Raw genomic sequence first — 13,610 nt, 5'->3', positions numbered from 1 at the left:
TACCAGTCAAATTATTCTGATGAAACATAATCTCAATGGGAACTCCTCTGAATAGTTGAAAAGGAAAAAAAGTCCACTTCCTTCTGCCTCATTTCACTGCATATGGCTTTTCTGGGAAACCACTATTATGTCCCGTATGTCAACTGAATTCAAGATGGGCATGGATGGCATTCGGAGCTATAGTACAGGGGCCTTGGTTCAGGCAGGTCAATGTGAACTGTAGGTATAAATCCAGAGATGAGTCACAGTGAGACAGCGGAACTCCATCGAGTGATAAAAAAGTACCAGCCCAGTGTTAAATTCAGCCCTTCTGTAAGCAGGGGCAACTCCCAATCAGGTCAGTGTTTGAGATTTGCATAGCTGACTAGGAGATTTAGTCACACAACTTCCATTGAAATGATGGGGGCTGCATGGCTAAATCCTCAAGTTAGAATTGTATCAGAGGGGGAGCCGTGTTAGTCTGAATCTGTAAAAAGCAACAGAGGGTCCTGTGGCACCTTTGAGACTAACAGAAGTATTGGGAGCATAAGCTTTCTTCAGATGCAAGAAGTGAGGTTCTTACCCACGAAAGCTTATGCTCCCAATACTTCTGTTAGTCTCAAAGGTGCCACAGGACCCTCTGTTGCTTTTTAAGTTAGAATTGAACATCTCAAGCAGTGGTAGTTGCAGCTTCTTTGTGTCAAGGCTGAGTGTGGCTCCGTGTCTTTGAATTCTGTGAGGGGAAAGATACCACATTTGTGCTAGTTCTGGATTGATGAAATGGGATTCTGGGTCAAAGCCTATTTGATTATTATATTTACTGAATCTATACAAGACTGTAAGATACAATGCTAGATACCTGCAGCTGCCAAGGGCGATTGGATGTAGTTGCATTTATATAGGTGTAGACCCTCTTCTTTTCATCACAAAAGCCTTTCTTTCTTGGTCAAAGCCAAACTAATGGGGATATTCTGTTTTGTAGCTTCTGATGCGTACTGCTTGCTGGAGGTGTATAAGAAACTGTGTGAGGATCCATCAGGCTTTGGCCTGTGTTCAGATCTCACTGAGAGCCTGGTGGGTAAACCTACCACAAAATCCAGGGCAAAGAAGCAGCTGAATCAACAAGAAATGCCATCACCTTCCGAGCAGGTTTGTAAACATCTTCAAAGAACTGTACATTGCTCCCAATCTCTTCAAACTATACATTGGCATCACCTCTCAAGCAGGCTATTAGCCATGCCTGTCAAGCCTGTCTGCATGCCTTTCTCTAGTCCTGGGGTAGCAAAAATCCTTCTCACTCTCCTATTTTACTGGGTAAATGTGTTTAACCCCAATAGTGCCAGTACTCAAAGTTCCCTGCATAGGTCAGTGCATTTATTTCCTCCGCTGGAAAATGTCATTTAGAAATATGAACAACATAGCAAGTTGCCATTGATGTTAGCACCTTCCTATTTGCATACAAGGTTTTTCAGCAGAATTTACTAGCCATCCTAAACTAATGGGAATATTGTAAATTAAACATATTCAGGCTATTGCTGCAAAGGTTGCTACAATAAGTTTTACAGTCTTGGTCTTCCTTGTGAACTCAGGATCCATCACTGTCACCTCTATAATCCAATTAATTAGTCAAGTGACTATTGTTGATGTTTATTACAGTAGTGTTCAGGGACCCACTGAGATCCGGGCCCTACGAAGTGTGAGAGGCCCTGCCCCAGAGAGCTTCAAGTCTCTTTGAGAAAAGGCAGTAACATAGATTTAACAGTGTAAGTATCTTCATACTGTATCACCGTCGAAAAGTGAGCATTTACTCACAGCGACCACCCACTGGTATTTGAGATAGGAACATAAGAATGGCCATACTGGGTCAGACCAGTATCCTGTCTTCTGATGGTGGCCAATGCCAGATGCTTTAGAGGGAATGAACAGAACAGGTAATCATCAAGAGATCCATCCCCTGTTGCCCATTCCCAGCATCTCGCAAACAGAGGCCTGGGAGACTTTGGAGCATGGTTTTGCATTCCTGCCCATCCTGGCTAATAGCCGTTGATGGACCTATACTCCATGGACTTATCTAGTTCTTTTTTCAACCCTGTTAGTCTTGGCCTTCACAACATCCTCTGACAAAGAGTTCCACAGGTTGATTGTACATTGTGTGAAGAAATACTTCCTTTTGTTCATTTTAAACCTGCTGCCTATTTCATTTGGTGACCCCCAGTTCTTCTACTGTAGCAATACTGCATATAATAACGGATCCTGCAGCAATTCCCTGTTCTAAGCACAGTAACCACCTACAAACTGTAAATATGTCTTCAAGCAACCCAGCCTATTAATTTTAAAGATACTAGAAGCAAAGCTGAGCATTGGAGGCTGGTTTGGGGTTGTAGCCCCAATTATCCTGAATAGGTTACCTGCTACATTAATACAGCCTCCCAAAGACGGGAGGGTATCTCAGGGGACTCTCCAGGCAGCAGACATTTGAAATAAAATAAACAAACTTCAGTCATTCCTGTATGTCTTTTTTTCTGTAGCAAGCCAAAGTGATAGGCATGGAGGCCTTGAGCCCCCCTCCTTCCATCTCCCCGAAGGAGTTCAGCGTGGTCTGTGATAACATGCTGCAGGGACTTGGACGCCATCTTCGCTGCCTCGGAGTGGACGTCCGTATGCTAGAGAATGATGACAACCATAGAAAAGCTGCTGAGGTCAGTCCTGGGTTGGGTCACTTTAGCTGTCACCATGTAGGGAAAGCACAGTGTTTAAACGAATGTGATTTCAATGGGTATTAATATTCCCGTGTCCAATGAGCCTGGGAGTGTTGCCTGCTACACGCTTACCCTGTGCCTTTGCTAACACCCCACTGTCACAAGTGGTCTCGCAGACCTGGCCATTATCATTTTGGCTATGCTTTCCACTTCCTGGGGAGAGAGGGTGGGAACAAACCCTGTTTGCATGGAGCTCTGTGATTTTGTGGCTTGTTCATAGCTGCACTTTTCCGTCATGGACAGCAGTGCTGGGAGCTACCAAGCAATTAAGAGAACAAAAGTGCATGAGGTGTGACCAATAGTTTATGAGCATTTATAATGGTGTAGTGCCATCATGGCTAGGGCAAAAGACGGGGGCCCAGAAGGCATTTGGTCTGTAATGGCATAGAACCACAGGAAGTGAAATAATTTGTCTGGCTTGTTCCTTAGACACCCCAGATGGAATGTAATCAAAGCAGGACTGTGCTGCGTGTGAGTGAAGATTTCCGGATAAAATATCAGGAAACTTCCTAGCTAGGTAGCATAGGGTACACCCAGCCTAGCTAAACAAATCTAGGATGTCTAGAAATGAATCAGAATTGAACATTCAAGAAGGAATTATCTGTAACGTGCTGGGTTGGCTAGCACTGAATCTGGACTCCCATAACCACTCTGTCTGACCCTCTGTTTCTAGGAGAAAAGAGACACATGCTCTTTCATTTCACACATATTTCTGCTATGACAGAAATGGAGATATCCAGCCCACACAATGTGTTGCTATCAAATATGCAGTGATCACCAAGCCTAGAGTACAGGATGTTTCCTCTTCAGATGTCTGCTTGGCTGGAATCCTGAGCAGTCCTTAACTTCTGAAGAAATAATTAATATCTCATCCCTGACTTACATGAGTCATTAAAACACACTAGCTATCCCTCATTCTCTCCCCTCCCCCCCATCCGTCTCTTCTCCTTCTGATGCCTTATCATGCTTCGGACAGGATATTTTAGATTGTACTCTCTATGGTAACCAGGCAGACATCCTTTTGCTATCAAAAGCCCTTGCAGAGTTACTGCATTGCAGAGGCTTTGATGTGTGCTTGGATAATCAGAGATAAAAATGGATATCTCTGCCTCCTTAATATCTGAGAATCCTGATTTAAATAAAAATCTAACACTGAACATGGCACATAGAGAAAGTCAGCAAGCAACTCTCCCAGGGACAGGAGAAAGATTTGAATAGTGATCACCAGGGCTTGGTATGTTTGAAAGAAGCTATCACAATAATATACCAATGTCACCTGGGCTCACAGCACGCACATGCAAAATTAGGGTTTGTTTTTCCATTACAGTTATTGCAATTATATTATTAATCAAACATACATACACACATGTACATCTTTCTTGCTCTCATATTGCAAAGATCACCCTAGCAACTCAGAGACTAACAAATTTATTAGAGCATAAGCTTTCGTGGACTACAGCCCACTTCTTCGGATTTCCACTCCATACGGCTAAATGCACTGCCTTGCATAATGACAGGTTTCAGAGTAGCAGCCGTGTTAGTCTGTATCCGCAAAAAGAACAGGAGTACTTGTGGCACCTTAGAGACTTACATGAGTCATTAAAACACACTAGCTATCCCTCTAATAACAAATTTATTAGAGCATAAGCTTTCGTGGACTACAGCCCACTTCTTCGGATTTCCACTCCATACGGCTAAATGCAGTTAGTCTCTAAGGTGCCACAAGTACTCCTGTTCTTTTTGCGGATACAGACTAACACAGCTTGTACTCTGAAACCTGTCATTATGCAAGGCACTGCATTTAGCCGTATGGAGTGGAAATCCGAAGAAGTGGGCTGTAGTCCACGAAAGCTTATGCTCTAATAAATGTGTTAGTCTCTAAGGTGCCACAAGTACTCCTGTTCTTTTTGCGGATACAGACTAACACGGCTGCTACTCTGAAACCTAGCAACTCATTTGCCAAGCAAGGCCCCTTAAATAGTCTTGCATTTGCTTCCTATGGTTTTTCCTGCACCAGTTGCTAAAGCAACTGTGAATATTACTAAGTGGATGGTCTCACTTTTTGGATTTTATCTGAGATGTTGCTTAAAAGCAAGATGCAAGCCTGAATCTACGGGTTTGCACTGTACCCTCTTGGAATAATGTGTATGGTAGCGGTAGAGCAATATCCCTCCTTTGGTTTGGGAAATACTGCTCCCTAAATCCACACCAAACCCAGTGTTGGTGCTGGGTGGTGCTTCGTAGTCTTCTGCAGTTATCTGCAGAGTGTCTTCTTCTGCATGGTTGCTATCCTAGCAAGACTTGTCTCATCAGACCTGTAGTTTCAAATCTTATGTGCTGCACTGAATGTGAGAGTGAATTAAAAATATAGAGGAATTAGAATTTCTTATATAAATCTCTTTTCAATTAAATCTGCTCATCATGGGAAGAAAGGGTCTCATAAACTGACTTTCAGTGAATAAATCCTTTCCAACTTTCTTTGATTAGCCATTAACTTGCAAGTGAACAACTATTTTGTGCTAGACTGTGGGCACAAGATTAATTTTGGAAATCCTCTATTTTTGAGGCATGGCTGGGCAAGTGATCGACAGTAGCAAATATCTCCAATGGCTGGTGATGGGACACTAGATTGGGAGGGCTCTCAGTTACTATGGAGAATTCTTTCTCAGGTGTCGGCTGGTAGGTCTTGCCCACATGCTCAGGGTCTAACTGATCGCCATATTTTGGGTCAGAAAGGAATTTTCCCCCAGGTCAGATTGGCAGAGAGCCTGGGGTGGTTGTTTTTTTGCCTTCTTCTGCAGCACAGGGTATGGGTTATGTGCAGGTTTAAACTAGTGTAAATGGTGGATTCTTTGTAACTTGAAGTCTTTAAACCATGATTGAGGACTTCAGTGACTCAGCCAGAGGTTAGGGGGTCTATCACAGGAGTGGGTGGGTGAAGTTCTGTGGCCTGAAATGTGCAAGAGGTCAAACTAGATGATCATGATGGTCCCTTCTGGCCTTAATGTCTGCGGCTATGAGCATGTTTATACTGTGTGTCTAGAGGTCTAAGCCCAGATCCCCAGCTGCTATGGAGCAGCCCACTGTGTAGCTTGGCAGAATGGATTCAACTGTGGCTCTTAGCGTTGCGTGTCCTAATCCTGCGCCAGGTGAACACTGAGCTGATCTCTTGGCTTTACATAGAGCAGCCTGGGGGCCCCAAGGAGTCTTCAAGAGCAACTGGGGATTGATGAGGTGCAAAGAAGTCTTGGCCACATATGGCCTTTATGTTAACTGTGGGGGGTAGCATAGGAGCCATTACATCAGTTCTACACCACTGGTAGATCCCAGCTTCAGGAATGCTTTCAATAATGGGCCCAGAGCAACCCTCACACAGGAGAATCCTGGCCTCTGTGTCTCTAACCAATGCATAACTCCTCTGATAGGGATAGGAACTATCTAAAATGGGAATGCACCTCATTGGAAGGGCTGCACGCTTTTGAGAATTATTCATGATGAGGCTTTGAACTCTATCTTGAGCCCAGTATTAATTTAAAATACATCTCCACTTGGAATAATGTTCCTTTCGTCTTTGACTATTTGTCCCTATGGGTGCTCCACCAGAGGACGCACATGTATCTGAACGCGCTCGACAGAGAAGCAAAGCAGTGTGCACAGGCCCATGCCTGCGCAGGGCAGCGCCTCGTACCTCCAAATGAGGACATGTAAGGAAGTGTGGGCCCACGACAACTCAGTTGCTTCTCGACTGCCTGTGCCTTGAGACAGAGCAATTGCATGCCCGCTGATTCTCAGCTTCCCGCCTTTCTTAACTCAGTCATTTTCATGTTTTTTTCTTTCTTAGTTTTCCTTTATTTTGTTTAGATATTTTATTTCTCTTTTAGTCTTAATGCACTTGTGTTTAGAAGGTGGGTTGGTTGCCCTCTCCCCCTTTTTTTCAGTCTCCTATTTTTGGACCATTACACTCCAGGTTATGCCACAGACCATGGGATTTAAGCCCTGCCAGAATTAGCACAGGTTTTTATCCCCATAGCAATGGACATTCGAGCTGCCTCTGCTGCCACGGAGACATCCACATCCCGTCACGGTGTAAGGTCTTTCCGGGATTTAAGGCAGGTCTCAAAAGGAGAGAAAGGAGAGACTGAAGCTCCTTGTAATGGAATGCTCACTAGCTCTGGGGAGGTGGGGTCCATTTCCCACCCCATAAATTGGCATCACCTTGCTGGGCTGCTCCACCGGCCCACCATTTTCAGAAGCTAGGACATAGAGGAAGAAAAAGCTTCTTTCTCCTACCAGGGAAACAATAAATTTCACTCTGAGGCAGGGGTAGGCAACCTATGGCATGTGTGCCAAAGGCGGCATGCAAGCTGATTTTCAGTGGCACTCACACTGCCTGGGTCCTGGCCACCTGTCCGGGGGGCTATGCATTTTAATTTAATTTTAAATGAAGCTTCTTAAATGTTTTAAAAACCTTATTTACTTTACATACAACAATAGTTTAGTTATATATTACAGACTTATAGAAAGAGACCTTCTAAAAACGTTAAAATGTATTACTGGCATGCAAAACCTTAAATTAGAGTGAATAAATGAAGACTCGGCACACCACATCTGAAAGGTTGCCGACTCCTGCTGAGGAGACCTCAGGTCCACTCAAGGGATACAGCTGAGGCTCTGTCTGATACTGGTACCGGGTCACTGGTACTGCACAAGAAGCAGCAGGTGGAGAGGCCTTCTAGTAGACAGCACAGGGAGCCCTGTGTCAGTACTGACAGACCCCTTTTGGCCCCGAGATGCACACAGCCAGGAGGCACTCCAGTTCCTCCATCTTCCCTGCACCAGAGCTCTGAGGTCAGAGAATTTCCTCCACAAGTCGCTCTGGTACCATGCTCACCATTTTGGCACTGACCCCTTCTCCAGACCCTGATACCGACTCAGACTTCTGAGGAACCACAAATGGAGGGAAACTCACAGCCATCAACAAACACATCTTCATCTCCAATAAGGCAGTAATGCCCCACCACCCTCTTCTGCTGATGACTTTTGGCCCATCCAAGACCCCATGAAATGCCTGTCAGAATCCCTCCAGATCCTGTTAGAAAAGGTTCAGGAGTCTCAGCACTCCTTGATAGCCATTATAAATATCACCCCTCAGGGGAAATCCCCTCCTAACCAATGAGGCTCTGTTATTGCCTACTCTCACAGTCTGGTAAACACCTGCCACAATCCAGCCCACCTGTAAGCAGGCAGATAAAAAGGACTATATTCCATCGAAGAGAATGGAGCATTTATTTTCACACCCCACTGCCAATTCTCTGGTGGTGGATGAAGCTAATGAAAGAAATCAAACAACCCACTCCAGATCCTCTCCTTATGATAAGGAGTCCAAACATTTAGACATCCTGGGCAGAAAGAGCTGTTCTCCAGTTTTGGGTGGTAAACTAGCAAGCCCTGTTGGCGAAATATGATTTTAACACGTATTCCAAGTTCACCCATTGTACTGAACATCTGCCACTGGTCCAAAGGGAACAATTTCAGGCCGTTATCTCTGAGGGTCAATTGGTATCTAAAACCTCCCTCCAAGTTATCCTAGATGCCACAGACATGGCTTCTAAGTCCTTAGCCATGGCTGTGGTTATGCGCAGAGCATCCTGGCTCCAGTCTTCTGGTCTCCCAAGGGAGGTTCAGAAAACAGTTGAAGACCTTCCCTTGGAAGGCCCAAGCTCTTCTGTGCTGACACAGACTTCTCCCACCATACCTTGATGGACTCAAGGATGACCTTACTGTCTCTTGGAATTTATGTCCTTTCAACAAAAAGATGGTTTAGTAGGTCCCAAATGTCCCAGGTTCTTGACCATGCCAGTGCTATCTGAAACATACTCTTCTCAGACATTCTGTCTTTCAGAGGAGATCTGCCTCCCCCTCTACTTAATCATCATCTGCACCTCCCTCTAAGAAACAGTTTTGACATCTTGGTTGAGGGCCTTAAGCAGCCTACTTTCCCATATCCTGTGCTGCACAATTGCATCCACCCCTCTTTGAAAACCAACCAGCCCACTTCCTCCCTGTCTGGGAACAGCTTACCTCAGATAAACGGACCTTGGAGGTGACTGATGTAGGATATTCTGTCCACTTCAATACTATTTCCCCCTACCACCACCCTTTTCCTATGCCTCTTCAGGGACCCCTCTCATGATGATTTCTTAACACAAGAGGTCCAGTCTCTCCTACTCTTGGGGGTGATCAAACTGGTTCTCCCAGGGTTCACTGGAAGAGGATTCTATTCCAACTACTTCCTAGTTCCAAGCGGGGCAAAGAATGGAGACCTCAGATCTTGACCTCAGAAACCTGAACACCCTGTATCCTTTCCCAGCACTTCAGGATGGTGACACTAGCAACCGTAATCCCATCCTTATATCTGGGAGATTGGTTTGTCACCCTTGACCTTCAGGATGCCTACTTTCATGTAGCTATTCACCCATCCCCCACTAACGTTTCCTACACTTCAGAGTAGGCTCAGAACACCACCAGTACCGAGTCCTTCCCTTTGGGCTTTCCACAGCCCTGAAGGTCTTTGCAAAGCTTTTCTTAGCAGTGGTGGCCCATTTACGTTAATGGGGCATAGCAGTATTCCCATATCTGGACAGTTGGCTCCTCGGGGGTTGATCAGCTCTAGAGGTCCAGTCAGTAGCCTCCAAGGATGTAGCCCTATTCAGTCTCTGGGCCTTCGCATCAACTGGAAGAAGTCTACATTGACCCCAGTTCAAAGAATAGACTTCATCAGAGCCCCTCTAAACTCTGATCACCAGAGCCTATCTTCCCAAAGAGAGACTCCCCACTCTGCCAAGTCTAATCTTGATGATACAACACAGCCCACAAACAGCTGTGAGGACCTGTCTACAGCTCTTGGGCCATGTGTTGGCCTCTACTGTCATCACACCTCATGTGAGACTGTGCAAGTGCCTTCAGGCATAGCAGAAGACTGTATACATCCCAAATGCATCACAATACCTCAGAAAGTTCTGGACTCTTTCAGGCGGTGGAAGGATCCATTTAACGTCTGTGCGGGAAACCCATGCTTACATCCCCCATGTCAAAGATCCTCATAACAGATGCTTCTCTTTTGGGAAGCTCACCTTCAAGGGGACACAGCCCAGAGCAAATGGTCTGCACAAGAGGTCACGTTCCACATCAACATTCTAGGGTTAAGAGCAGTCCAATACGCTTTTCAAACCTTTCTTCACACCATACAGGGCCACCATCAGAGTAATGCCAGACAACAGGGCAAAAATGTATTATATCAACCGATAGGGCAGAGCAAGATCCCAGTACTTATGTACAGAATCACTAAAGCTATGGAACTTGTGCATTTCCCATCAGATAGAACTCTCAGCAATTTGTCTTCCAGGCCTTTAGAATAGAATTGCAGACTCCGTGAGCAGAAACTTCCATCAGGACCAAAAACTGGAGCTCAACAATTCTGTCTTCCACAGCATCTGCCAAACCTGAGGTATTCCAGAAGCAGACCTCTGTGCCACCCCAAACAACAGGAAATGTCACCTTTTCTGCTCCAAGGGAGGACACGGCCACAACTCATTTGGAGATGTTCTGATAATACTATGGCCCCGTATCCTGCTGTTTGTTTACCCATGTCTACTGCTAATTCTCAAAACCTTAATCAAACCATGACAAGAGAGAGCAAGATTTACCCTCAGAGTGCCGTCCTGGCCAAGGCAAGTGCCTTTAGTGCCAGGTCATTGACATAAATTAACTTGTATATAATTTAAAAAGGGATGATGCTAGTACTGATCCCTGTGGGAGGCCATTGTGCAGACTGTGCTTTTTGTTAATCTGATTCCAAGACGGACACAGAAGCTTCCGTCTGAAAACACCGACATAATGAGTTGAAATGTCTAGTTGCCTTAAAGCAGGTTGGATAGCTTCAACACTACCTCCTCCACCTCTCCGCCTTCCTTTCAGGAAGGGTCTTCTGTCACAGAATTCTGGGACCCTGATCCATCCCAGCCCTTCCTCCCTGAACCTGAGAGCATGGTTCCTAGCTGGTTCTTGAGCACAGAAGTAACCTGCTCAAATAAGGTTCCAATCAGTTGTCCTAACTATAAGAAAACTCAGTACCAACAAAACCTACCTTCAAAAGTGGAAATGCTTCCATTCCTGGTGTTCTCTTCGCCCTTCTCAAGAATTGGAGGCTCACAAAAAGAGAGGTGAAAACTGCTCTTAAGGACTCCAGCACACAAAGTGCCCCTTCATCAAGTGTCTGTCAATCCTTCACAAGAGCCTAGATCAGTACTGCCCTTTCTGCTACCAAAGCAGGAAAAGTAGCGGCATTGACAGCATCCTTCCAAACTTACTTAAATATGTTGGGCCAAGAGGGTGCAATTGGATGGCATCACTATTCACTGAAGTCATCATCAGCAAACTCCCAACAGCTTGGAGATGATAAACCGTCTTTTTAAAACCTGGAAAGCTGCCTGATGACCCAAAACGCTACTGCCCCATATCTTTCCTTTGTGAAAGAAACAAATTACTGGAGCAGGTTATCCTGGTGAGGCTGACCTCCATCCTAGAGACTGCAGTCCCCCTGGAACAAGCAGGTTTCAAGGCAGAGAGAAGCTGCTGGTATCAAATGTTTCCACTGACTACACATATTGAGACCTGCTTCCAGCAGAAGCTTAAAATGGCTCAGCTTTTAACAACTTGTCATCAGCCTCTGACACCATCTGGCACAAGGTAGTGTTGAAGCTATCCAACCTGCTTTAAGGCAACTAGACATTTCAACTCATTATGTCGGTGTTTTCAGACGGAAGCTTCTGTGTCCGTCTTGGAATCAGATTAACAAAAAGCACAGTCTGTACAATGGCCTCCCACAGGGATCAGTACTAGCATCATCCCTTTTTAAATTATATACAAGTTCATTTATGTCAATGACCTGGCACTAAAGGCACAGGCCGCACCACTCAAGGAAGCAAAGACTCCCTTAGTACTGATCTGAAGAGGATGGAAGACTACTTTTGGTACTGGTGCCTCAAACATACTCCCTCAAAAATGGTGGTGTTAGCTTTCCATCTCAGCAATTCTGAAGCTGAAAAGATGCTGAATGTCAATTTCTATGGCAAGGCACTCACCTGCTATGTAGGAGTCACTCTCAATCACAGCCTTACCTGTCAACAACATCTGAAGCAGGTGAGCCAGAAAATGAAGTGTCACATCAGTATCATCCAAAAACTGGCAGGTTCTAACTGGGGTTATGGTGCTCAAACGCGACCAATGGCAATGTTGGCTTTAGTTTATTCCATCCTGAAGTCCACTCCTCTGCCTTGGCTTCCAGGCATTACAAACATCCCTCCTCCAACCATCCAGTGAGAGATGGCTACTTTGTACAGGTACAAGAAGACTCTCACTAACCAAAAGCTCCTGCTCCAGGTCAAGCTTGTTCAGCCACCACGTATTCATCTTAAGTCCCACCGACCATTCTGGGCAGCCAGAGAAGTTCTTCTGTTATCCAGTTTCAAACCAGAAGACATCTGGCAGATGCAGTGGGCAGGCTCTGATGTAAACAACAACAAGCACCTCATAGATGATCCCACTGTCAAACCGACTGGTTTCTTTCTCCACTGAAGACAGTGTTACCTGATGCACAAATGGAGAATCAAGGATTTGCCACAGTATGAATGTGGAGACCCCCAAACCATCTAACACATTGTGAACTAGTGCCCCCTCTTTTCATTTTCAGGGGTACAGCAAAGGTGCACTCTGCATCTCCTAAAGCCCTCAAATGGATTTCAAACCTTTCTATTAACTTGTAAATGTTGCTATTTCCATACAAAAGAGGAAGAAGGGGTTCCACTTTCCAAGATCCTAGACTGCCTTTTGGATTTAAAAACAAATGGCCTATCAGTGAGCTCACTCAGAGTACATTTGGCCACCATCACATCCTTCCATTTGCCTATCAAGACTTACTAGTATTTGTCCACCACACTCCAGCCAGATTCCTCAAGGTCTTTGTAAATGATTGGGGCCTACCTTATTGCCCCTTCTTCTAGCTGACCCAGGCTTGTGTCTGTTGAGCCTGCTCCCTCCCTGGGGGAATTCTGCCTGGAGCCCTCTCAAAATCTAGGGAAGGGAGTTTCCAGACAGATGAATTGTTGTGAGTTTCATTTCAAGCCTTTTTAATGAAAACAAGATTCACAGCCTCTCCCCTCAAAGTCTGTAAGGTTACATCCCTTTCCCAAGTTTGTCCCTCACCCCACGAATTCATCAACCCCAAAGTTCCTGGCTCTTACCTCAGAGCCTTTGTGATAACAGGACTTTCCCCAGTCTTCCTTCTGTCAATCTGTTTCTTGGAGCCATTCCTCCCAGTAGTTGCTCCAGCCTCTGGCAAATATTGCAACCCCCTTCCATTTCTTGCTCCTCCTTTTATGAGGATCAGCTAATTAAGTTTGTAGGTTTTTCTCAGGTGTAGTGGTTGGGGCTAATTAGCCAGCCAGTTGCAGGCCCCAGAGGAATGGTACCGCGTATGGCTTTACAGGCTTACACAATTTATTTCCTTACAGAACTAGCCCTCTCCATTCTCCTGTGGGACCTTAATTTGGTTCTCAGTGCCCTGAGAAAATCTCCTTTGAACGGATGGCTACCAGTTCTCTCCTCCATCTCTCCATCAAGACTTGGTTCCTCATAGCCATTACTTCAGCTAGACAAATGGGAGAGGTTGGTGCTCTTATGGCAGACCCACCATTTACGACCTTCTGTAAAGATAAGGTTACACTGCGTCCCCATCCTTGCTTCCTTCCTAATGCCATATTAATCAAGAGATCCGCCTATAAAAAGCTTCATGCCTCCAGAGGGGAGACCAAC

General features: G+C 45.3%; 1 protein-coding gene across 9 annotated transcripts in view; it reads left to right on the top strand.

Moving 5' to 3' along the window:
* EXD3 (exonuclease 3'-5' domain containing 3) overlaps positions 1-13,610 on the top strand; it is a 598,889-nt gene that overhangs the window by 247,283 nt on the left and 337,996 nt on the right. For all 9 annotated transcript variants that reach the window (XM_054007609.1, XM_054007611.1, XM_054007610.1 and 6 more), the window contains 2 exons: positions 962-1,128; positions 2,508-2,678. In XM_054007609.1, coding sequence (XP_053863584.1) covers positions 962-1,128; positions 2,508-2,678 — 338 coding nt within the window. The remainder of the gene's footprint in view (positions 1-961; positions 1,129-2,507; positions 2,679-13,610) is intronic.

The sequence above is a fragment of the Malaclemys terrapin genome, chromosome 17 (genome assembly GCF_027887155.1).
Source record: "Malaclemys terrapin pileata isolate rMalTer1 chromosome 17, rMalTer1.hap1, whole genome shotgun sequence".
NCBI lineage: Eukaryota > Metazoa > Chordata > Testudines > Emydidae > Malaclemys > Malaclemys terrapin.
The sequence above is the reverse complement of the archived record's forward strand: the minus strand, read 5'-3'. Positions and strand labels throughout refer to the sequence as shown.